This window comes from Pan troglodytes, chromosome 2 (assembly GCF_028858775.2).
Source record: "Pan troglodytes isolate AG18354 chromosome 2, NHGRI_mPanTro3-v2.0_pri, whole genome shotgun sequence".
NCBI lineage: Eukaryota > Metazoa > Chordata > Mammalia > Primates > Hominidae > Pan > Pan troglodytes.
In genome coordinates, this window is record NC_086015.1 from 14,037,885 (window position 1) to 14,064,000 (window position 26,116).

General features: G+C 44.1%; 1 protein-coding gene, 1 non-coding gene and 1 pseudogene across 30 annotated transcripts in view; 2 read left to right on the plus strand and 1 right to left on the minus strand.

The window, feature by feature from the left end:
* FANCD2 (FA complementation group D2) overlaps positions 1-26,116 on the plus strand; it is an 83,335-nt gene continuing 57,219 nt past the window's right edge. For 13 of the 29 annotated variants that reach the window (XR_010155105.1, XR_010155107.1, XM_054681463.2 and 10 more), the window contains exons 1-10: positions 9,880-10,362; positions 12,471-12,567; positions 16,695-16,835; positions 18,334-18,401; positions 18,560-18,663; positions 19,036-19,096; positions 20,149-20,201; positions 23,138-23,216; positions 23,582-23,706; positions 25,478-25,565. Coding sequence is in view for 23 of the 29 variants with exons in the window: in XM_054681463.2 (XP_054537438.1) it covers positions 12,504-12,567; positions 16,695-16,835; positions 18,334-18,401; positions 18,560-18,663; positions 19,036-19,096; positions 20,149-20,201; positions 23,138-23,216; positions 23,582-23,706; positions 25,478-25,565 (783 nt within the window). In the remaining 6 variants the exon portion in view is untranslated. Of the gene's footprint in view, positions 35-9,214; positions 10,480-12,470; positions 12,568-16,694; positions 16,836-18,333; positions 18,402-18,559; positions 18,664-19,035; positions 19,097-20,148; positions 20,202-23,137; positions 23,217-23,581; positions 23,707-25,477; positions 25,566-26,116 lie in introns of those variants that run through there. The other 16 variants (XM_054681462.2, XM_024355314.3, XM_063805391.1 and 13 more) reach the window with 10 other exon arrangements.
* Positions 2,089-10,000, minus strand: LOC749763 (lipid transferase CIDEC-like; annotated as a pseudogene).
* On the plus strand, positions 21,422-21,525 carry LOC112208752 (U6 spliceosomal RNA). Its single transcript, XR_002943327.1, has one exon. It is a non-coding gene; the product is annotated as a U6 spliceosomal RNA (small nuclear RNA).

Consider the following 26,116-nt stretch of genomic DNA (forward strand, 5'->3'; position numbering starts at 1 on the left):
AACTCTGTTACTGAGCACTTGACGGAAGGAGCAGGTAGGCCCCGCCACAGCTTGGGCAAGGGTGGACTGGGATAGCTTCTGTGCTAATACAAACATCAGGCCTCCCTGCCAGACGGCCCACCCCATGGAGCCAGCCTGACACCAGGCCAGCCTCCAGCCACAACTGCAAGAGCAGGAGAGCCCAGAATGGCAGGCCCTCTTCAGCGAGCTTCAGCCGCTTCACCCACAGGTTGCAGGGTTTGGGTCCGCTGCCAGAAATAGCTCCCAGACCAGCTTTGGTAATACAGACCTTTGCCTTAGTATTTACTAAATCCAAATAGGCTTTATAGTAAGAGTTGTAAAACGATTGGTTTTGTTTTATTTTTCGTTTTTTTTTGTTTGTTTGTTTGTTTGTTTTTTGAGACGGAGTCTCACTCTGTCGTCCAGGCTAGAGTGCAATGGCACGATCTTGGCTCACTGCAACCTATGCCTCCCAGGTTCAAGCAATTCTCCTGCCTTAGCCTCCCAAATAGCTGGGATTACAGGTGCCTACAAGCATGCCTGGTTAATTTTTTGTATTTTAGTAGAGACAGGGTTTGGCCATGTTGGCCAGGCTGGTCTCCAGCTGCTGACCTCAGGTAATCCACCTGCCTTGGCCTCCCAAAGTGCTGGGATTACAGGCATGAGCCACCATGCCCAGCCTAAATTCAGCCTTTCATGCTTGTCTTGAGTTGTCCAATATTGGAAAATGCCAGCTCACACTGATGAGAAGCTCCTACTCTTTGGGGCTACCTATGAGCCCACTTTGAAATCCCGAGGTTGAAAGTCCTGAACATGAAAGATAAGCTGTCTGGCAAGTTAGGATGGGCATTGACGGAGAAATGCCTTACAGCTTGAGTAGTACTTTTTCACCTAACCACTTAAACGGTTATTATAAAACGGGACACTGAGAAATTAGAAGAGTGACTTAATCCCACCTGTTCAATTGAAGCTCCTCTGATAGGTGAATTTAATTAGGAAATTGTTACTTATGGTATCAATTACATGGTCAGCTCAAGCCTCAAATTCAGCCGACTTTAGTTTCAAAATCAAATGCAATTTTTTTTTTTTTTTTTGAGACGGAGTCTCGCTCTGTCGCCCAGGCTGGAGTGCAGTAGTGTGATCTCGCCTCACTGTAAGCTCCGCCTCCTGGGTTCATGCCATTCTCCTGCCTCAGCCTCTCCGAGTAGCTGGGACTACAGGCGCCCGCCACCACGCCTGGCTAATTTATTTTTTTTGTATTTTTAGTAGAGACAGGGTTTCACTGTGGTCTCGATCTCCCAACCTCGTGATCCGCCCGCCTGGGCCTCCCAAAGTGCTGGGATTACAGGCGTGAGCCACTGCACCCAGCCTGCAAATTTTTTTTTTTATTATTATACTTTAAATTTTAGGGTACATGTGCACAATGTGCGGGTTAGTTACCTATGTATACATGTGACATGCTGGTGCGCTGCACCCACTAACTCGTCATCTAGCACTAGGTATATCTCCCAATGCTATCCCTCCCCCCTCCCCCCACCCCTGCAATTTTGTTTTTTAAAGAGCCTGGGCTCTTGCTATTGTGCCCCAGGCTGGCCTTGAACTCCTGGTCTCAAGAGATGCTCCCACCACAGCCTGCTGAGTAGCTGGGACTGCAGGCACGTGTCATTGTGCTCAGCTTTTTTTTTTTTTCCCCCCCTTTGGTAGAAAAACTATTATTTGTAATCTTATGTTATGGAGAATAGTTTGACAACAGATTCATCTCTTCCTTTAGCCCTCTCCAACCTTCCAGCTAGAACCCCACCCCAAAGAACACAGGCAAAGATACATCAGCATCAATAATTTATTGCAAACTCCCTAATATCACATGCTAGTATGCTTGCGAATTCACTCAGGAATGTTCTGGGATGGGGGCCAGAAGGTAGAGAGCACCATGAAAGTACAGCCTGTGAGGCTGGACTGCTGAGGGGCAGACTTCAGGACCAGTCTGGATGGGCTAAGCTACCTTGGGCAGGAAGGAGCTGGGCCAGGCCAGGAGCCTGAGGTTCTCCTTTGGCCAACCCATCCCAGGTTTCCAGCCCCTCCTCCTCACTCAGGGTCCTGTGTGGTGAGGGAGGTGTCGGGAGGTTAGCAGCTCTACAGCTGCCAGGCTTGTGGCCACTACCAGTTGAGCGTGGGGCCCCTAGTCTAGTCCTTCACTGGGGAAAGCTAGGGCTTGGGCTTTCACTGCAGTATCTTCAGACAGGTCAGGATGAGGGATGAGGCCTTGCCCTTGGGGGGATGCCCTTCCTCTGTAGCATCGAGGAGCTGCTGCAAGTAACAGGAGGTGAAGCAGCACGTGGCCCGTGGCTTGCATGCTGAAAAGGGCCCAGTGGAGAGCTTCCCTGGGTGGAATGAGAGGGCACGCAAGTCAAAACCACAAAGTAGGTTGGGCGTAGTGGCTCATGCCTGTAATCCTAACACTTTGGGAGGCCGTGGTGGGTGAGTCACCTGAGGTCAGGAGTTTGAGACCAGCCTGGCCAACATGGTGAAACCCTGTCTCTACTAAAAAATACAAATAAATTAGCGAGGTGAGGTGGCACACACCTGTAATCTCAGCTACTTGGGAAGCTGAGGCACGAGAATCGCTTGAACCCAGGAGACAGAGGTTGAAGTGAGCTGAGATTGCACCACTGCGCTCCAGCCTGGGCAACAGAGCGTTTCAAAAATAAATAAGAATAAAACATAAGTGTACACCTCCCTACAACCCATTATTCCCATGTTGGCCTGGAAGGGATTGGTTTCATTATGTTTGTTTTCTTCATTAATAACATTTGAATACCACTGAGGTGGTAGCACTAAAAGCATTTCATCAATTCTAGAGCAATGTGCAAATAGGAACAGATGCTGCAGATGGGATCAGGATTAGGGCGAGGACCTGCAGTTCCACCTTAACTGAGATGCCCGGAACCTCCCTACTTTCTCATGCAAAACCCCAGCTCATTTCATATGGCTTTCTATTTTTCTACTACTACTTTGGTCCAGCCAGATTAATCTCCATAATGTGGCTCTGCCCTTGAGACACTCTGTTCTAGACTCTGAGGCCTTTCTAAGTCACCTGCAGTCTAGCTCATGTTCAGAGTGCTGGACATGAAGACACCCATGCCTGGCATGAGCATGTACTGAGAACTGAACCTGAATCAGGCAGGCCTAAGTCCTAATCCAGTCTTATTAGCTGGGTGAACTTCAGCAAACTGCTCTAGTTTTGAGCTTCAGCTCCCTCATGGGTAAAATGGGATTGCACCTGCCACCCAGGGTCATAAGGCTGAAATAGCATAAAGCAATTAACATGGGGTTGGATATTTGAAAAGCAGGGGAAATGGGGAAGCGGGGGCAGGTTCAAGAGCAGCTGGTTGAATGCTAGACAACTTTGGCTAGGTGCACTGGCTCAGGCCTATGATTCCAGCATTTAGGGAGGCCGAGGAGGATGGCTTGAGGCCAGGAGTTTGAGACCAGCCTGGTCTAGTGAGACCTTGTCTCTACAAAAGTATTAAAGAACTAGCCAAGCATGGTAGCATACACTTGTGCTACTCAGGAGGATCACTTGACCCTACGAGGTTAAGGCTGCAGTGAGCCATGATTGCACCACTGCACTGTAGCCTAGATGACAGAGTGAGACGCTGTCTCTAAAAAAATATAAAGAATGCTAGATAATTTTAATCAAATTCTTACCAAATCTGTTTGAAAGGGGTATGTGAGGGTCACTCGAGGTGTCTAGTCCTAAGTGAGATAGGGGAGTGGAAAATAAAAGGCAAAGAAGTGTTCCCTGGCTGTTGTTCAAACTTTAGTCTTTTATTAACATTCATTCAATAAGTGAATTTATGGTCTGACTGGGGTGTGGGTGGCAGAAAGACTTAGAACTATTCACATCTACACAAGAGAATACTTTACATTTTCAAGGTTATAACTTAGAAGTATACCCACTTCTCAAATTAAGGAACTGAGGCTGACAACCTAGCTGACCAGCCTTAAAAAGAATGAAATTCTGAGGTCGGCCAGGCGTGGTGGCTCAGGCCTGTAATCCCAGCACTTTGGGAGGCCGAGGCGGGCGGATCACGAGGTCAGGAGATCGAGACCATCCTGGCCAAAACGGTGAAACCCTGTCTCTACTAAAAATACAAAAATTAGCCGGGCGTGGTGGCACGTGCCTTTAATCCCAGCTACTCGGGAGGCTGAGGCAGGAGAATCGCTTGAACCCGGGAGTCAGAGGTTGCAGTGAGCTGAGATTGTGCCACTGCACTCCAGCCTGGCGAAAGAATGAGACTCTGTCTCAAAAAAAAAAAAAAAAAAAGAAAAAAAGAAAGAAATTCTGAGGCCGGGCACGGTGGCTCACGCCTGTAATACCAGCACTTTGGGAGGCTGATGTGGGCAGATCACAAGGTCAGGAGTTCAAGACCAACCTGGCCAGGATGGTGAAACCGGCTGGGCGTGGTGGTGGGCTACTCGGGAGGCTGAGGCTGCTTGAACCCGGAAGGCAGAGGTTGTAGTGAGCTGAGATCGCGCCACTGCACTCCAGCCTGGGTGACAGAGCGAGACTCCATCTGAAAAAAAAAAAAAGGAATGAAATTCTGATCCATACTGCAATATGAACGACCCTTGAAAATCCGAAGTCAAGGAAGCTAGAAATGAAGAACGAGTATTGACTGACTCCAGTTCCATATGGTACTAGAATTGGCAAACATAGAAAGTGGAGTGGAGGCTACCAGTGTCTGGAGGAGGAATGGAGACTTAGTGCTTCAGGGGGACAGAGTTTCTGGTTAAGATGATGCAAGAGGTCTAGAAATGGATGGCGGTGATGGCTGGGCAACATTGTGAACGTACTTAATGGCACTGAATTGTACACTTAAAATGGTCCAAACAATAGATTTTATGCTATACATATTTATTATAATTTTTAAAAACCTAGTGATACCACTAAGTCACTAAACTGGTTCCAGTCACCAGACTGTGTTTAGGTCGAAGTGTCCCACCTCCCCTAACTGGACTGAGTTTAAGGTCTGAGACCTTTTCTTTTTCTGAGACAGAGTCTTATTCTGTCGCCCAGGCTGGAATGCAATGGTGTGATCTCGGCTCACTGCAGCCTTCACATTCCAGTTTCAAGTGATTCTCCTGCCTCAGCCTCCTGAGTAGCTGGGATTACAGGAGTGTGCACCACGCCCGGCTAATTTTTGTATTTTTAGTAAAGACGGGGTTTCACCTTGTTGCCCAGGCTGGTCTCGAACTCCTGACCTCAGGTGATTCACCTCCCTCGGCCTCCCAAAGTGCTAGGATTACAGGTTGAGCCACTGCCCCCGGCTGGTCTGAAACTTCTTGTTCATAATTTTGAAATAATGCAGACTACTGGTGGTAGGTAGTCTGAGGTCAAGAGGTGGCATGAGATGGTAGTATCCTGGAAGAAGTAGCCGAGGAGGAAAATGGAACTCTCAGCCACAGAACCAGGCTCAAGCCTGCCACCCACTGTTGTCTCTGGCAAGCAGACCCACACAGCCTCAGTTTCCTCAACTGCAGATTGGGTCTGCAGGAGATCAACTAAGAAAGCAAGAAGGTCTGATATGTTCTAGCTACATGTGATCTGGTAGAACTCTTGGGATCCTGAGCAGGATTTCTCAGAAGCCCCATGTGAATAGAGATCGCCTGTGTCTTCATTTATTCTACAATCATTTAAATAACTACTATGTGTCAGCATTCACCAAGGTGCTGAAGGCCACAGAAATTCCTGCCCTCAGGGAACTTGTTCTGTCTGGTATTTTGTTCATCTCTGAATCTGTAGTTACAGCATAGGGCCAGGCACGCAGTGGGCACTCAGGAAACACTGAATGAAGGAACTGGAGAAGAATAGACTATCGGAAAGATGGACTAGCAGCCATGCTCTGCTGCTTGCAAGTTTTGCGGCTTTGGACTGATTCAATCACTTCAGCCTCAGTGGCTACATCCACCCAATGGGGAAGGATGCCCCAGGGCGCCACTGGAGCGGCCGAATTTGGGAAACATCACCATAACGGCACGCAGCTTCTAACCTCACATATTCTCATGCTTCCTGAGACACTTGGTTAGGCTTTCAAAATAAGTTTTAAGAAAAGTTCGTTATATAGTACAAATGACTCTGGTCCATAAGACTTGCAAACTAATTCCGTCCTATGGAGGGAAGATTATTTCATCCCTCCCATCCCCACGGGAGAAAAAACCCAATTTTGTATGTATACATTTATCTCTTTTTTTCTTCTTTTTAGAGATAAGGCCTCATGCTGTTGCCCAGGCTGGAGTACACAGTGGTATGGTCATATCTCACTGCAGCCTCAAACTCCTGGGCTCAGGCAATCCTCCCACCTAGCTGGGATTATAGGCACATACTACCACTGCTCCCAGCGTGCATGCCTCTCACTATGTTGCTCAGGCTGGTCTCAAACTGTGTGTGTGTGTGTGTGTCTATGTTGCCCAGGGGTGTGTGTGTGTGTGTGTGTGCATGTGTCTCTCTCTCTCACTGTGTTGCCCAGGCTGGTCTCAAACTCCTGGGCTCAAGAGATCCTCCTGCCGTGTGTGTGTGTGTGAGTGTGTGTGTCTCTCTCTCTCTCTCTCACTATTGCCGAGGCTGGTCTCAAGCTCCTGGGCTCAAGAGATCCTCCTGCCTTGACCTCCCAAAGTGCTGGGATTCCAGGTGAGAGCTACTGCACCCAGCCTATCTCATCATTCTTACTGGACCTATATATGTGTGGGATTTTGAATTCTCCTTTGAACTGATTGTAACTTCTTGCTAGTTCTCTCATTAATTAATGAATTCAATGAAATCTTTGACACATACTTTTTTTTTTTTTTTGTAAGACACTTGCTGTTTTGCCCAGGCTGGAGTGCAGTGACACAATCTCGCCTCACTGCCACCTCCACCTCCTGGGTTCAAACGATTCTCCTGCTTCAGGCTCCTGAGTAGTTGGGATTACAGGCATGCACTGCCATGTCCAGCTAATTTTTGTAGAGATTGGGTTTTGCCATGTTGGCCAGGCTGGTCTCAAACTCCTGACCTGAAGTGATCCACCCACCTTGGCCTCCCAAAGTGCTGGGATTACAGGCATGAGCCACCATGCCTGGCCAACACATGTTCATTTTTTAAAAACTGACTAGAAGACTACTTAGGAAAACTTCCTATTTCAATGAAAAAATGTAGTTGCTAGAGTGGAAAGTAGTCATAAAAATAAAATGCATCCAGGTTCCACCAGGAGGAACACGTGCACCCCTGGGCACACGCCAGTGTTGTCCACAGCACTTCGAGAGCCCATCAGGCTCCGTGTTGTCTGATACAGGCTATGCTTTGTCAGCACCAAAACCAGACCCAGGTGCTAAGAAGGCTGAGTCCATGTGAACAGACAGGGGCTCTCCCATTGCCCGTACCCACCCTGTCCCCAGGAAACCCCAATTTGCTCACTTCATGATGCGTTTGGCCCCACAGCAGTGCAGATCATAGGAAAGGGAGTACGTATCATAAAAAGTCGCCTTCATGTTCAGGCAGCCAATGAAGTCCTGTGGGTTCAGCTTGTACAGGTCAAAGGTTACACGGGCCACATCAATCTTCTTGGCAGGCTTATGGGAGAGGGACTGTGGGTGCCTCGTCCCCTGCATCGAGACAACCAGATGGTTAGCACCCCTAAAGACTCTCTACTTACGCTTATGATAGGCTTATGACTACTGCATTCCAGCCTATTAGTCACTGCAGTGTTAGATAATGGATGATTGCACAACTTTGTGAATATACTAAAAAACCCTGAATTGTAAACTTTTAGAGGAAGGAAACCATACCACAATTAAAAGGTAAATGTAACTTACATTATATTTTCTTGGACAATATTTTTCTAGACTATGAACCCTGAAGCCAGGAGCCAAGAGGTACCCTGATAAAGTCTCTGGGTAGTGATTCCACAACAGAGGGCCTGGGCTCCAGTTCCACCTCATAGAGTCCAGCCCACTTGTTCTTTCCCTGGCAGCCAAGGAGCTATGAAGTGGGGCTTCCCAGACTGGCTCTGTGGCTCCATAGGGATGGCAGAAGCATAACTGACCTTATTCCCCAGCTTCAGCCTGGGCAACAGAGTGAGACAATGTTTCAAAAAAAAAAAAAAATTTCTGACAGGTATTAAACCAAAGCTGAAAAATACATGAATAAAATATATTAGACTAGGTTTGGGGATAGAATGTGTGTAAAAAATGGTTCTCGAACTTGAAGAATATACTACTGACTTTTTGGAAAGGAGAAGACATAGATTCTTAAGAATATGGAACTCTGGTTTGAGAGGTACCGAGTTTAAAGTTTTATTCTAAGACAATGTCATTTAGGCCTGGTACAGTGGCTCACACTTATAATCCCAGCACTTTGGGAGGCTGAGATGGGAGGATCCCTTGAGCCCAGGAGTTTGAGACCAACTGGGCAACATAGTGAGACCCTGTCTCTGCAAAAAATAAATAGATGTCTTTCAGTTACAAATTACAAAGTTTTATCTTTATAACAGTACAAGGACTTATTTTTAGATATTCACAAAAATAAAAATACAAAATTAAAAATTTATTGGGGAATTTGCAAACTTCAGATAACACAGATATTGAGTGTTTAGAAAATACAGGATAATTTAAGATTGCTTATTTAGGGTCTTAAAATACCTCAGGGTCATGATATTCAACTCTATTTCTACAAAACTATTCAGCAGCATAAATATAGGAGAGCTAGATGAATTTCTTTTGATTACACTGCCTGGAAAAGTCTTGAATTATCGTAGACTGAACAAGTGTTTTTTCGTTTGTTTTTCTGGAGACAGGGTCTTGCTTTGTCACCCAGGCTGGACCAAAGAGGTCGAGGCTGCAGTGATTGAGGCTGCAATCGCAGTGGTGCGATCATGGCTCACTTCAGCCTCGAACTCCCGGGCTCAAGTGATCCTCCCACCTCAGCCTCCCGAGTAGCTGGGACTACAGGCACACACCACTGCACCTGGCTAATGTTTAAATTTTTTTGTAGAGACAGTGGTCTCATTGTGTTGCCCAGGCTGGTCTTGAACTCCAGGGCTCAAGCGATCCTCCCACCTCAGCCTCCCAAAGTATTGAGATTACAGATGAGAGCCACCACGCCTGGCTGTGAACAAGTTTTTTGATGGCCTACCATGTGCCTTGCACTCTGCTGCATGCTATGGGGTATAGAGTAAGGCAAGGTCATGACCCTGCTCTCAGAGTTTCTGTTCAAGTGATAACCTATGCAAACGGAAAAATAATAGATACTTAATCTAGTGCAACAAGAGCGAAACTCCATCTCAAAAATTAAATTAAGTTAAATTAAATAAATAAATAAATACTGCAATGAAGTATGTGAGGAAGTTGCCTCCACCCTAGGAAGGGAAATGATAATTACAATTCCTTACATGTCTAACAGCAGTGTTACAGATTGCAAAGCACTTTGGTGCTTAGCATCTCAGCTAACCATTGGAACAGTAATTTGGTAGAATGCAGATTATCACACTCACCTGACTGGATGTTACAAATACTAAAAGCTATAAAGCACCAGGCACTCTTCCCAACGAAAGGGTGGGATGGGATAGTTCATAGGTAAACCCACCGAGGGTTGGCGACTAACCTAAAGGATTAACAGCACCGTTTTTGTTTTTTGTTTTTAACACTCAATACGTCCTAGATCCTGTGCTAAGGGATTTACAAACATCATCTAATTTGATTCCCACCTGTCTATGAGGCAGGTACTGTTATTATCCCCATTTCACAGAGGACAAAAGTGAAACACAGAGGTAACGGGTAAGGTCACCTTGCCAGTGGGGGCGAGACGTGAACCTAGGCAAATTGACACAACGCCTACACTTTCTTGTCCAAGGTCACGACAGTGTGAGGTAGGCTGGGGAAGGGAGGGCGCTGACCTGTCAGATACTTGTTCCTGGGTGAGCTTCTTGTCGCTCTCCAGCAGGATGGACACGTAGTGGCGGATCATGCCTACGAAGAGTGATAACGATGGGTAGGACCACCCAGAGGCAGATGTTGGAGTCAAGCAACAGTTCTGGCCCTGCCATCTTCACTGAAAGCTGGCTCCCAGCCGGTGATGGGCGAGCTTCTCTTCACCGGGGCGCAGTTGCTTCTCTCTGACGTCGCCTCTGGGCCTTCTCTCGCCCCTATGCCCGGCTAGCACAGAACTCTGCTGCAGCGGTGAGCCCAGCTTATTGCCTTCAGCTGGGCTGCCCGGCCTTCCACTTCCGGCGCGGAAGTTGGCGTCACGTCATGGCGCGCCTCGGTGGCGTCAGAGCGGCGTCGGGCCTGGCGGGAAAGTCGAAAACTACGGGCGGCGACGGCTTCTCGGTGAGTAAGTGGAGCAGTGGTCGTAGTCGCTCGAGGTCCCGCTCCCGTTCTCCTCTGGGGCTCCGCGCCCCGAACCTTGGCTTCCTCATCTTCCCTGAGATGGGATAATCCCCACAGGTACCTTTCTGCGTCATTAAAATGCGGAAACGAGAAAGGCTTTTACCCTCACCCGCTTCCCGATGAACTAATCCAGGCAGTCGCCCTCATCTCTCTTCTGTTGGGCTTTTCTGGAAGCCAGATGGTATCGCACGTGTTAAAGGCGGGTGCCTGGAAGCCAGACGTGCTGACATGACTTAGTTTTTCCATCTGCAAGATGGCTGATAATGGTTATCCGTATTAACCGAAGCGGCGATAAATAAAAAGTTTAGCACAGCGCCCGGTACCTCGTAAATGTTAACCATTATTAGAAGTCATTATAATCATCAAGAGTAAGTATAGGTGGTGAAGAGCGCAGGTGCTGAAGCCAGACTGTCCGAGTTAGAATCCCAGTTCTGCCCGTGATGATGAGAAGAATAATGGTACCCACCTCAAAAAGTTTTGTGGGAAATAAATGAATTATTAAATATAAAGCACTTGAAACAGTTCTTGTTAGCTTTTAGCATTTCCCGTGCACTGCGAGCTTTTCTCACTCTGAATATTCTCAGTAATTTTCCTTATGCCGGTAACTATGCTGGGCATTAGGGACACTGAGTAAGTGAGACTGGGTTCCTGCTCTCAAAGAGCCCCAGTCTAGTGTGAGGTAAGGGCCCCTAGGTATACCCTGTGGAGCAGGGAGGCTGCATAGCAAACTCCCTTGGGGATAGGAGGAACACTTTTCAAGGAAGATGACATTCGATTGAATGTTTAGATCTGAGTAGGAATTTCCAGGCAAATGAGCACTTCAGATGGAAAAGAACACCTTTGTGCAAAGGCACTGAGACCACGAAGGTTCTGATTTACAAGATTAAAAGGTCATGTGATTCATGCACTCCCCCACCTCTGCTGTCTCATTTCTAACTCCACATCTCCTTGTTTCAGTATGAGTGTTTATTTGCCTGGACTCCTCTTCTCCTACCCCTTCTACTGGCTAACTGCTGTTTCAGCCCTCAAGTCCCTGCCTAAAAATCACTTCTTCAGGCCGAGCGCGGTTGGCTCACGCCTGTAATCCCAGCACTTTGGGAGTCCGAGGCGGGCGGATTACGAGGTTATGAGATCAAGACTATCCTGGGTAACACGGTGAAACCCCGTCTCTACTAAAAATACAAAAAATTAGCCGGGCGTGGTGGCGGGCGCCTGTAGTCCCAGCTACTTGGGAAGCTGAGGCAGGAGAATGGCGTGAACCCGGGAGGTGGAGCTTGCAGTGAGCCGAGGTCGCACCACTGCACTCCAGCCTGGGTGACAGAGTGAGACTCCGTCTCAAAAAAAAAAAAAAAAAAAAATCACTTGTTTAGGCCGGGCGGCTCACACCTGTAATCCCAGCACTTTGGGAGGCCGAGGTGGGTGGATCACTTGAGGTCAGGAGTTTGAGACCAGCCTAGCCGACATAGTGAAACCCTGTCTCTACTAAAAAAAAAAAAAAATTCAAGGAGATTGTCCCTAAGAAATTGTCCTTGCTTCTCTTTACCACCCTTACTAGCAACTAGACTAAATTTCCTAGTAAGCCCTCACAGAACCTGTACTTTTATAGCACTTACATAACTGTAGTTCAGTACATTAAGGCTGTTTGTTACCATACTGTAAATTCCCTGAGGACAAGGATCATGTCTGCCTAGTTCACAACCCCAGCACCTAGCACAGTCCCTAACATATAGTATTGAAATCATGAATTAAAGGACAGGTACGTTGGGGATAGATAATGGAGGGTCTTGAATCTCAGATGGAGAGTGATGGGTTTTACCCTTCAGCAACAGCGAAGTAGTCTGCCTAAAGAGGTAACTAAGACTTGAAAGGAAGGTAGTATTGGCTAGATGTAAGAGTTGAAATTTGCTTAGCACCTAGGTTTAGGTAGCATTAATATGGAGATGTGAGCCCCTCTGATTTTGGATAGAGCAGTTTTCTTTGAACAATAGCTTTAACTTCTCAGAATTTATCTTCTAGAGGGTAACTTCTGTTTCCCGATTTCGCTCTAGGAAGTAATTTAAGTGCACAAGACATTGGTCAAAATGGTTTCCAAAAGAAGACTGTCAAAATCTGAGGATAAAGAGAGCCTGACAGAAGATGCCTCCAGTAAGTATCTAGTCATTTGTTGCTTTATTTCCTGTAGCAATGTGTGAGGCATGTGAGAGATATAAAGTTCCTGCTTTTCAAGTGCTGAGAATCTTCAAAGTGTAATGAATGGAGTGCACAGAATTAAAGGAGAAATATCAGATTTGGGACTGAGTTTTTGCTTCGAATTGTGCATATAACTTTGAGTATGACCACAGCCTCTGGACCTCAGTCTCCACATCCATAAGAGGAATTAGTGTTACAGACTTTTTCTGCTATACATCATTTAGGTGTTGAGACACAAAGACATAACGTAGTCTCTACCCTTAAAAAACTTTATGGTCTTTCTTCCTCTCTTGGAAAAAAAATATTATGATCTAGACACATGCTATGTTAGTGATGTGAAAGGAAAAATACATCAAAGCAAGCAAACCAGAGGCAAAGAAACAGTGCAGACTCTGCCCATATGAGAAATAGTTGACAAAGATCCCAAGAGTTCCAGATATAAGGAGTTGATGGCTGGGTGCTATCGCTCACACCTGTAATCCAAGCACTTTGAGGGGCTAAGGTGAGAGGGTCACCTAAAGCTAGGAGTTCAAGACCAGCCTGGGTAACATAGCGAGACTCCATCTCTACAAAAATTTTTTTTAATTAGCTGGGTGTGATGGTTTGTGCCTGTGGTCCCAGCTACTGAGGAGGCTGAAGTGGAAGGATCACTTGAGCTCAGGAGGTTGAGGGTGCAATGAGTCAATAACAGCACCACTGCACTCCAGCCTAGGCGACAGAGCGAGAGAGACCATGTCTCAAAAAGGGAGTGGGGGACGGGGAGGTTGATAGTTCATTTATTGCTCTTATCTACTCTATTAATCTTGATTTGTATTGGTTTGTTTTTATTTTACTAGGTTTTTTGGGAACAGGTGGTGTTCAGTTACATAAATAAGTTCTCTAGTGGTGATTTCTGAAATTTTGGTGCACCTATCACCTGAAAAGTGTATAGTATACCCAATGTGTATTTTTTCAATCCCTAACCCCCCTTCCACCCTTTCTCTTGAGTATCCAAAGTCCATTATATCATTCTTGTTGTTGTTGTTGTTGTTGTTGTTTGAGACGGATTCTCACTCTGTCACCCAGGCTGGAGTGCAGTGGCACAATCTCGGCTCACTGCAACCTCCACCTCCCAGGTTCAAGCGATTTTCCAGCCTCAGTCTCCCGAGTAGCTGGGATTACAGGCGCCAGCCACCATGCCTGGCTGATTTTTTTGTATCTTTAGTAGAGACGGGGTTTCACCATGCTGGCCAGGGCGTGTCTGGAACTCCTGACCTCAAGTGATCCATCCACCTCGGCCTCCCAAAGTGCTAGGATTACAGGCTTGAGCCACCATGCCTGGCCCGTTATATCATATATATTTTTTTTTTGAGATGGAGTTTGGCTCTTGTTGCCCAGTCTGGAGTGCAGTGGCACAATCTTGGCTCACTGCAACCTCTGCCTCCCGGGTTCAAGCGATTCTCCTGGCTCAGCCGCCCAAGTAGCTGGGATTACATGTACATGCCATCATGCCTGGCTAATTTTTGTATTTTTAGTAGAGAAGGGGTTTCACCGTGTTAGTCAGGCTGGTCTCAAACTCCTGACCTCCGGTAATCCACCCACCTCAGCCTCCCAAAGTGCTGGGATATTGGACGTGAGCCACCATGCCTGGCCTCATTATGTCATTCTTAATGCCTTTGCATTCTCATAGCTTAGCTTCTACTGACTTGTGGATTGAAGAGTTATTTCTTACTAGATTATTGGAAGTTAAGTCTGATTCTTGGTCAATTCAACCGAAATAGATGAAAATGCTTGCTGAACAGCGATTATAATGATAAAAATTGTGAGTCCAAAACCATGTAAGGAATAGGCTTGATTTAGAAACCGAAACTGTGGGCCGGGCACAGTGGCTCACACCTGTAATCCCAGCACTTTGGGAGGCCAAGGCGGGCAGATCACCTGAGGTCAGGAGTTCAAGATGAGCCTGGCCAACATAGTGAAACCCCATCTCTACTAAAAATACAAAAATTAGCTGGGCGTGGTGTCACGTGCCTGTAATCTCAGCTACTCGGGAGGCTGAGGCAGGGGAATTGCTTGAACCCCGGAGTTGGAGATTGCAGTGAGCTGAGATCACGCCACTGCCCTTCAGCCGGGGCAACAGAGCAAGACTCTTATCTCAAAAAAAAAAAAGGGGGAGTTGTGAAGCTCCAACAGTTGATTAGTAATGGGATTATAGAATTAGAATATAGAGAAATTGGTAGAAAATTTGAAACTGAAGAGGAATAATATAGGAAATTACTGAAAGTAAATGTTATACTTTGGAAATACTGTTCTCCAAAAGACAAGAGACTTCTGAATTAAGTTTATTAGAAGGGATTTGGGTTCTCTTGGTTGGTAATGAACAAACTGAATCTTTCATTCTGGTTATGTTTTACATTTCATTCAGGAAGGTAGTGGTCTTTGTTTCATTCTGATTAAGGCTTTATTAGAAAGAGGGAAAGGAGGCCAGGCACGGTGGCTCACGCCTGTAATCCCAGCACTTTGGGTGGCCAAGGCGGGCAGATCACGAGGTCAGGAGATTGAGACCATCTTGGCTAACACTGTGAAACCCCGTCTCTACTAAAACTACAAAAAATTAGCCGGGCGTGGTGGCGTGCGCCTGTAGTCCCAGCTACTGGGAGGCTGAGGCAGGAGAATGGCATGAACCCGGGAGGCGGAGCTTGCAGTGAGCCAAGATCGCGCCACTGCACTCCAGCCTGGGTGACAGAGCAAGACTCTGTCTCAAAAAAAAAAAAAAAGAAAGAAAGAGGGAGAGGAATTGAAGAAGGAAAAAACAAAATGGCATCATTAAGGGAGAAGAGTAAATTTTAAACTTGGCTTCAAGTACCTGTTTGTTTCTTGTTTCTTATTTCTTTTTATGGGTTGAAAGTCTTGGGATTAAACCTATCTGAGCATTGTAGTCAAAGATATGATACAGGAGAACCTTCCCCATTCTGTCTACCCTTTATTCAGATCATTGAGTTTCAGATTTGGTGTGTATGAGGATTATTATCTGAAGAACATAAAAAATTCGGATTCCTAGGTCCCATTCCCAAGATTTTGACTCAGTAACTCTGGTATATGGCATGGAATATGCCTTTTTTTTTTCTTTGAGACAGAGTCTCACTCTGTTGCTCGGGCAGGAGTGCAGTGGCGCAATCTGGGCTCACTGCAACCTCTGCCTCCCGGGTTCAAGTGATTCTCCTCCTCAGCCTCCCGAGTAGTTGGTATTACAGGCGCACGCCACCACACCCAGCTAATTTTGTATTTTTAGTAGAGATAGGGTTTCACCACGTTAGCCAGGCTGGTCTTGAACTCCTGACCACAGGTGATCAGCCTGCCTCGGCCTCCCAAAGTGCTGGGATTACAGGCGTGAGCCACTGTGCTCGGTCGGAAATATGCATTTTAATAAGCTTCCCAGGGATTCCAGTACAGTGGTTTGCAGGCAACAGCTTGAGAGACACTGGCTAGTTTAGTATTTGGGTGGAAAACATTTCCGTGGGTTATTCTTGTTAGGCACTTATTTGTTTGAATTTATTTTTTTGGAGATGGGGATTTCACTCTGTCACCCAGGCTGGAGTGCAGTGGTACTATCATAGCTCACTATAGCCTCAACCTCCTGGGCTCAAGTTATTCTTCCGCCTTAGCCTCCGAAGTAGCTGGGACTACAGGTGTGCGTCTCCTCACCTAACTAGTGTGTGTGTGGAGCGGGGGAAGGGGAGTGAAGGGGGGGAGATGGGGGGGGGGGGTCTCACTTTGTTGCCCAGGCTGGTCTTGAACTCCTGGCTTCAAGTGATCCTCCTGCCTTGGCCTCCTAAATTGCTGGGATTACCACATGAGCCACCTTGCCTGGCCAGAAATGGCACATTTTGAATTCTTCAAATGTAAATAGGTGAAAATAATTCTATTTGTTTGTTTGTTTTGGAAGCCACTATTGCTGAAGACAGTTTATTTCACTACAGCATCAATCCTAGTATAATTTTTAAGGACACATCAGTTTTCCTCTCATGATTATTATTCCTGGGTTTAAGTTTTAATTTTTCCTTTACTATTTGCCATATTCTTGAAAATTTTTCTATTTTCAGAAACCAGGAAGCAACCACTTTCCAAAAAGACAAAGAAATCTCATATTGCTAATGAAGTTGAAGAAAATGACAGCATCTTTGTAAAGCTTCTGAAGGTATCAGGAATTATTCTTAAAACGGGAGAGAGTCAGAATCAACTAGGTAATATTTTAATCTAATTTTATTCTCTGGGTTTAATGAAATAGTTCAGGACTGAATCATGGGTTTTCTAAATAGAGAGGCAATGAAGATTAGAAATGAGAGGGCCATCCATCTTGAGACAAAGTTGAAATTGCTTTTTAGAAAATGGTATAGTCAGGCCGGGCGCGGTGGCTCACGTTTATCATCCCAGCACTTTGGGAGGCTCGAGGCAGGCGGATTGCCTGAGCTCAGGAATTTGCGACCAGCCTGGGCAACACGTCTCTACTAAAATACAAAAAATTAGCCGGGCATGGTGGCATGTGCCTGTAGTCCCAGCTGCTTGGGCGCCTGAGTCAGGGGAATTGCTTGAACCCGGGAGGTGAAAGCTGCAGTGAGCCAAGATCGCACCACTGCACTCCAGCCTGGGTGACAAGAGTGAGACTCCATTTCCAAAAAACAAAAATGGAAAAAGAAAATGGTACAGTCTTTGGTCCTCATTACTATGTCTTAAGTAAAGCATTTCTCATCCTTTTATTAGAAAAAATATTATATATCATTTATTTTGTGTTTTCTTATGAAAAAATAAATATCCAGAAAGCAGCTGTATCAGTGTCAGAATAATTTCAGAAGAAAATTTATAAAGCCATATAAGATTCTGTTTTGGGGGAGCAGATTATTCTATCTTGCTAAGGTTATGGCAGGTCTTTTTTAGAACACTTAGTGGCTATCTGCTATCAAAGCTAAGTCTTTTTTTTTTTTTTTTTTTTTTGAGACGGAGTCTTGCTCTGTCGCCCAGGCTGGAGTGCAGTGGCGCGATCTCTGCTCACTGCAAGCTCCACCTCCCAGGTTCACACCATTCTCCTGCCTCAGCTTCCCGAGTAGCTGGGACTACAGGCGCCCGCCACCACGCCCGGCTAATTTTTTGTATTTTTAGTAGAGATGGAGTTTCACCGTGTTAGCCAGGATGGTCTTGATCTCCTGACCTTGTGATCCACCTGCCTTGGCCTCCCAAAGTGCTGGGATTACAGGCGTGAGCCACCGCGCTCAGCCAAAGCTAAGTCTTTTATGTGGGTTTAGACACGACCCCATGACTCTGGGCTGGGCACGGTGGCTTATGCCTGTAATCCCAGCACTTGGGAGGCTGAGGAGGGTGGATCACGAGGTCAGGAAATCGAGACCATCCTGGCTAACACAGTGAAACCCTGTCTCTACTAAAAATACAAAAAACGAAACAAAACAAAAAAAAAACGTGTCTGTAGTCCCAGCTACTTGGGGGGCTGAGGCAGGAGAATCATTTGAACCCAGGAGGCGGAAGTTCCTGTGAGCTGAGATCACGCCACTGCACTCCAGCCTAGGCAACAGAACAAAACTCCATCTCAAAAAAAAAAAAAAAAAAGATTTGGCTCTGAAATTAGGTTGAAAATATTTTTATTGGTTTCATCAGGCAAGAAACTTGGGTTTTTAGAGAAGGAAAACTATGGTAGGAAACTGGTGACCAGCTCTTCTTTTTTCTGCATAGCTGTGGATCAAATAGCTTTCCAAAAGAAGCTCTTTCAGACCCTGAGGAGACACCCTTCCTATCCCAAAGTATGTATTTTTCCCCTGGTATTTTTGCTTGTGCCAGCATAACTCTAGAATTTGGAATTTAAGGACACTGGTATAAAGTTGAATGGGCTAGAATGATTTTTAACAGCAAATATTAAACTAAAAATTTTATTCTTTTTTATTTTTTAAATCTCCTTAAGATAATAGAAGAATTTGTTAGTGGCCTGGAGTCTTACATTGAGGATGAAGACAGTTTCAGGAACTGCCTTTTGTCTTGTGAGCGTCTGCAGGATGAGGAAGCCAGGTGTGGAGAGGAGGCATGGAATCTTGCTGAAATTCAGTCTGTTTTGCCAACTGCATGGGGCTGGGGAGGGAGAGCACGGTTGTTTCAAATTTCATTTTTGGTGTGAGCTCTCTTTCCCTCAGAGTTTAAACTAAGTTTAAAATTTCTAAGCTTGTGGTTATGAGCCTAAAAATCAGTGTTTTACCTATGTTGACAGAATTTCAAATCTCTACCTCTCCCTTGCAAAGAGCCATCTGCTCATTTCTGTATTTCTTGTCTAACAGGGTAGTTCCTCTTTAAAGATTATGTATTTAACCAATTTTATTGAGAAAAGATGATAAAAGCATTAAAACAAGGAAAGCAAAGTGGCAAACAGATTTCTTTTTTTTACAGTATGGGTGCATCTTATTCGAAGAGTCTCATCAAACTGCTTCTGGGGATTGACATACTGCAGGTAAGACTGTCACTTTTTCTGTGAACATTTGATGGATGAGGTTTGTGGTGTATGCTCAAGTCTAAATAGTGGGAACACAGGATAGAGTAGGGTTAATTGGAGAATTTGGGTTTGTAGCAGCTTTAGCACAGCCCTGTTGCTGTGATGGGTTTGGTAGGGTAATGTCTGTGTTTTAAAACTGTGCTTATTAGCCTAATACATCTGGTGGCCCCATTTATTCTCTCTGCATCTGATTCCTGTTCTTAAAGCTGCATCCTGTGTATCTCTGAGTATCTGGTAATCTTTATCACATTCATATCTACATCATCTCCCATTTAGCTTTTTAGATGCTTATGTAACTTAATTTTGTCCTTTTCCTCCTCCTCGTCTCTTTTAATACATTAAGTAGACAATACATTGATATGATTTAAATATCTCAAGTTATACAAATGTATACAGAGCAGAAAACTTCCCTCCACCCCATTCTCCATTTTTCCTCTTCTCCCCTACTGTTAATCTTTTCACACTCTTAAACTCTTCCTTTTCACTGGAAATCTTGAAGATAATTTAGTTATTTTAAGTCTAAGAGCTCCCTTGTTCCTCCTGAGAGCTCCCCTTGCAAGTTATTTGATAATCTTTTAAAGTTTGCATTTTGTGGATTAACAGTTATTGTATTTAATAATATTTTAATTATCTGATTATTTTAACGTTGTCTTGATAATCATTTTCAGTTTTTCAGAAGACAAATTAAGTCTTTGTATTCCAATAGCATATTCTAAAAATGAAGACATATTCATGTGGATATCCTTGTAATAAGATATCAACTTTAGCAAAGTGTTTATTCCAGGAGCTCTAGTTGGAAAGAGAATTATACATTTCTTTTTTTTTTTTTGAGTCAGAGTCTCCTCTGTCACCCAGGCTGGAGTGGAGTGGTGCAATCTCGGCTCACTGCAATCTCTGCCTTCCCCAGGTCCAAGAGGTTCTCGTGCCTCAGCCTCCCAAGTAGCTGGGATTATACATTTCTATTGTGTATTTTGAGATCATCTCCTAACTCCCTATGTCTTCTTTTTTAGCCTGCCATTATCAAAACCTTATTTGAGAAGTTGCCAGAATATTTTTTTGAAAAGTAAGTGGCGTTATTATGGAATGTTCAAAGTACCCTGATGTACTTAAGTTCTCTCTGAAAAGGTTACTCTGAAAACTATTGGTTTCTCTGAAAGTCATATTTATCATTATATTTCTTAAGTGACTACTAAAATTTTACTGGAGTGTCTTTGAAGTTTCATCTATTAATATGACTTTGTAAAAATAGATAGGATTACTGTTAAAAGTAACTATTGGCCTGGTGCGGTGGCTCACACCTGTAATCCCAACAGTTTGGGAAGCTGAGGCAGGAGGATTGCTTGAGTTCAGGAATTCAAGACCAGCCTGGGCAATGTAGTGAGACCTTGTCTGTATTTCAAAACAGAATTTTTTTTTTTTTTTTTTAAATATCTGTTGCTTATGCTCAGGGATAATCCCTAGTAGAAGGATACACAATATACTGGTAATGGTAGTTGTCTCCAAAGAGGGTAGCCAGTTGGTTGGAATCAGGTATTTTCTGAATACTTTTCTTTACCTTTTAAATTTTGTAGTGTATGTTCAGACAGGGTCTCACTCTGTTGCCCAGGCTGGAGTGCCGTAGTACGATCATGGCTCACTGAGGCCTCCACCTCCCAGGCTTAAGTGATCCTCACACCTCAGCATCATCCCAGTGCCTGGGACTACAGGTGTGCACCACCCGGTCCAGCTAATTTTCGTGTTTTTTTTTTTTTGGTAGAGGTGGGGTTTCGCCATGTTGCCCAGGCTAGTCTCAAAACTTCCAGGCTCAAGTGGTCCACCTGCCTTAGCCTCTCAAACTACTGGGATGTGGCCCTACCTGTTTTTTTTTTAATTACTATGTTAAAAAAGAAATGAACAGCCTAATAGAAAAGTAGACAAAGGTTATGAACAGACAGTTTACAAAGAAGAAACACAAGAACATCAAATATTTAAAAAGTTCAATTTTGTTAGCAATCAAAGGCACAAATTTAAAATACTGTGTCAAAATAGTAAATAATAACTATTACACAGTAAAATAAATGCATTTTTTCCTACTCTCAAAGGGTCTCCTTGTTGAGTGTAGTGAATAGGCATGCTTGTACATTGCTAGTGAGCATATAAATTAGTTCAGGCATCGATTCGGAAGAGCAATAGATTGTATGTGTCAAAAACCTTAGATTTTCCATACCCTTTAATCCTAATGTCATGTCTCCTCATTTATCCTAAGATAATAACTGTGAATGAAAATGAAATAATATTAGTTTAGTGCTTGCTTTGGCAGCACATATACTAAAATTGGAACAATACAGAGATTAGCATGGCCCTTTTGCAAGGGTGATACCCAAATTTGTGAAGTGTTCCGTATATTGAAAAAGATTACTCTTTAAAATAAAGAAATGTAAATAATTGAGATGTTCAAAAAATAGAAATATTATGTGCACATTAATAATTGTAAAAAGAACTAGTTAATATCATACATTATTTGAAGAAAACAAACCCAGGTTACACATAGCATTTATATTAGGTTGGTGCAAAAGTAATTGCAGTTTTTGCAATAAGTAGTTCAGTATTTTGTTTAAAAAAGAAGATACACACATACACATATGTATATTAATAGTGTACCTTTCTGGAATGACAGGATTATAGTCATTTTTATGTTCTCCTTTTAAATTTTTTCAGAGTCCTGATACAGTAATAGTAAGTTTAAAGGTTTACTTATTTTGAGACGGAATCTCACTCTGTTGCCCAGGCTAGAGTACAGTGGTGCGATCTTGGCTCACTGCAACCTCTGCCTCCTGGGTTCAAGTGATTCTCCTGCCTCAGCCCCCCGAGTAGCTGGGATTACAGGTGTGCGCCACCACACCCAGCTAATTTTTGGTATTTTTAGTAGATATGAGGTTTCACCATGTTGGCCAGGCTGGCCTCGAACTCCTGACCTCAGGTGATCTGCCTGCCTCAGCCCCACAAAGTGCTGGGATTGCAGGAGTGAGCCACTGCACCCACTGAAGGTTTATTTTTTCAAATTTGTTTTAACTAAATGTCTCATGCTGGATGCTTTACATCCTGGCTAGTCTTTTTCAGTTAAGATTGGCTGCAATAACAAGGACCATGCTGTCAAGGAGATGGAAGTGGTCCAAAACTTTAGATATAGGAGGCTCGAAGGAAGGTGGAAACTATCATATTTGGAAAAATGATAATTGAGCCAACATTTCTTTATTTATAAATGATTTTTAGTACTTTTATAAATATAATCTAATTTGACTTTCTATGTTCCCTTAGCAATATATGCTTGCTTTTTTTGAGACAGAGTCTTGACTCTGTCACCCAGGCTGGAGTGCAGTGGCACGATCTCAACTCACTGCAACCTCCGCCTCCTGGGTTCAAGCGATTCTCCTGCCTCAGCCTCCCAAGTAGCTGGGATTACAGGTACCCACCACCGTGCCCAGCTAATTTTTGTATTTTTAGTAGAGATGGGGTTTCACCGTGTTGGCCAGGCTGGTCTTGAACTCCTGGCCTCATGTGATCTGCCCACCTTGGCCTCCCAAAGTGCTGGGATTACAGGCATGAGCCACCGCACCTGACTTATGCTTGCCTTTTTAAGCACTTACTGCGTTGATGTTATTAGTGTCTTACCTTTTAAAAATATTTGTCATATTCAGTTTTTAAGATTTATTAACATTGTCTTTTTAAAAATTATTATTAAGAGATGCTGTCTAGCCCTGTCATCCCTTCTCTCTAAACCCTCCCTGGATGTAGTCACTGTTCATATTTAGCATGTCTTCTAGACATTTTTCTTAACATACGTAAGCATGTATCTCCTGCATCTTGGGTATCACTTGTGTGTCTAGTGCAGTGCCGAATGCATAGTAGGTGTTCAGTAAATGTTAATGGAATGGCTAAAATATTTTGTGCAGTATTAATGCTTGCTGTTATTTTGACCAGAAAGGCTCAGTTCCCTGTTTTCTCTTCCTAACATTTTAGCAAGAACAGTGATGAAATCAACATACCTCGACTCATTGTCAGTCAACTAAAATGGCTTGACAGAGTTGTGGATGGCAAGGTAGGCTTATGGACTTTATCTCTTGAATTTAAAGAGTATGTTTCTCATATCTTTTGGAGGTTGTATTTTTTTTTCTCTTTCTAAACAGAAAATTCATACTTTTCCATCCATCCATTAGCTTTTTCCAATTTTCATAACTTGAGAATCATAGATATTTCACCCTTTAAATTTCAGAAAAGTTTAAATATGAAGAGTAGATATCATTTATTAAATAAATTAAATATTTGGGAAGATTCTTTTTCAAAGTACAGAGATAAATAACTGTGTTTATTTCTCAAATAATTTCAGCTCTGCATTTCACACGTAGGTAGTCTTTCTTTATTCTGGGTAATGTGCTGCAGTTCTAATAGTGTCCTCTACTGCAGGACCTCACCACCAAGATCATGCAGCTGATCAGTATTGCTCCAGAGAACCTGCAGCATGACATCATCACCAGCCTACCTGAGATCCTAGGGGATTCCCAGCACGCTGATGTGGGGAAAGAACTCAGGTGGATAAACACTCTGTCATCATCTAAGTGAGGCTCAGCTATGGGGGTTCTATCACTGCAGTATGCAAAGAGCAGTAGTAATATGGTCTCTTATATCTAAAAAGAGGATGATACCCCCCTTCATGAGTAGGGTATGGGATTTGACTTAAAAAAAAAAAAAAGGTATATATTTGAATAGATCCACATACTTTCTTTTTTTTTTTTTTTTTCTGAGACAGTCTTGCTCTGTCGCCCAGGCTGGAGTGCAGTGGTGCGATCTCAGCTCACTGCAACCTCCGCCTCCTGGGTTCACCCCATTCTCCTGCCTCAGCCTCCCAAGTAGCTGGGACTAGAGGCACCTGCTACCATGCCCGACTAATTTTTTTGGTATTTTTAGTAGAGACGGGGTTTCACCATGTTAGCCAGGATGGTCTCGGTCTCCTGACCTTGTGATCCGCCCTCCTCGGCCTCCCAGAGTGCTGGGATTACAGGCATGAGCCACCGTGCCTGGCCCCATGTACTTTCTTTTAAATGGTATACCTGTTATGAGCGTGAAGTCTGGCTTAGGATTAGGTATCTAAATTTGGCCAGTGGAGAAGTTGACCATGATCCCTTAAGTTTCATTAACTTGTTCTTCAGGGGGTCCTTAACCCTGGCTGCACATTAAAATCATTTGTGGAGCCTATTAAACATCTACCTTCTTTGGGTTCCTAGGTGATTCATTCTAATGCACAGTCCTGCATCAGACCCCTTGCGGAGACCCATTGCTTACTGTCATTCATTTGAAAAATAGTAATTGGTAGGGAAGTATTGGAGAAGGGGAGAACAATACCCCTAGGTAATAAAGTTTCCATCTTAATGCAACTTTTTATTGTACTAGAAGTATTTTTTTAAAATTCAGTTTGTAATACTTCCTTTTGTATAGTTGTCTGCAAAGCTACCTCCAAAACATCCAATGATTTCTTGCCCTCATCCTTTTGGGCAGGATGCTCCTTCTGGGCAAAGCACTACGCCATCCACTTTACCTGCCTGATGCCAGCTCATCTCCTTTTGTATAGTCTTTTTTTTTTTTAGCATCTGTCACCGTCAGTTGGGCGCAGTGGCTCATGCCTTTAATCCCAGCATGTTGGGCGGCTGAGGTGGGTGGGTCACTTGAGCCCAGGAGTTTGAGACCAGCCTGGACAACATGGTGAAAACCCGTCTTTCAAAAACATACAAAAATTAGGTGGGCGTGGTGGTACGCACTTATAATTCTAGCTACTCAGGAGGCTGAGATGGGAGGATCAATTGAGCGTGGAAGGTCGAAGCTACAGTGAGCTGTGATGACACCACTGTACTCAAGCCTGGGCATCAGAGTAAGACCCTGTCTCAAAAAACAAACGAACAAAAAAAAAACAATCTATCACTGTCCTTCTCACTATGTTGTGCTCCTGTAGCACCACGTACATGTGTCTCTCATACTTATCACATTTCATTGTAAATGTTTTGGGTTTTCTTTTTCCTTTTTGCGGGGAAGGATACATACCAAACTAAATAATGGTGTTCTCTGGGTAGTGGGGATTGTGATGGAAGACTTCTTGTTTCTACTTTTATCATTTGAATTTTTATAATGAGCATGTATTATTTTTTGCAGTCAAAACAATTTTTAAAGAAACATACTATAAACGGTAACTTAATGGCAACTGAGTATGTCCTTTATTTTCATACTCTAATAAATGATTTTCTCAAGTCATTGTCTGCCCAGCTCTGTTCAAACCATTATACAACTTTTTTCTTTTTCTACCATTCACAGTGACCTACTGATAGAGAATACTTCACTCACTGTCCCAATCCTGGATGTCCTTTCAAGCCTCCGACTTGACCCAAACTTCCTATTGAAGGTAGAAAAGACTCAGCCTTCCAGAAACAGAGCCAGCTTTCCAACCTCCCAGAACAAGTGTCAGTCAGTCATTGCCTTGGGAGTAATGAATATTTCATTTTGAAACCATAGTGAATCACATTTGATATCTCTCTCTTTTTTTTTTCCCCCTCAATGAGTTTCAGATGCTATTCTATGGTAGAGTCACAGGTCTGGTTTTTTTTTTTGAGACGGAGTATTGCTCTGTCACCCAGGCTGGAGTGCAGTGGTGCAATCTCCGCTCACTGCAACCTCTGCCTACCAAGTTCAAGCAGTTCCCTGACTCAGCCTCCCAAGTAGCTGGGGTTACAGGCACCTGCCACCACTCCTGGCTAATTTTTGTATTTTTAGTAGAGATGGGGTTTCACCATATTGTCCAGGCTGGTCTTGAACTCCGGACCTTGTTTTCCACCCCCCTTGGCCTCCCAAAGTGCTGGGATTACAGGCTTGAGCCACTGTGCCCGGCCCACAGGTCTGTTTTTAAGCAGTAAGTTTTGAGTGGAAATCTTCCATATTGTCTGAATCATACCTGCT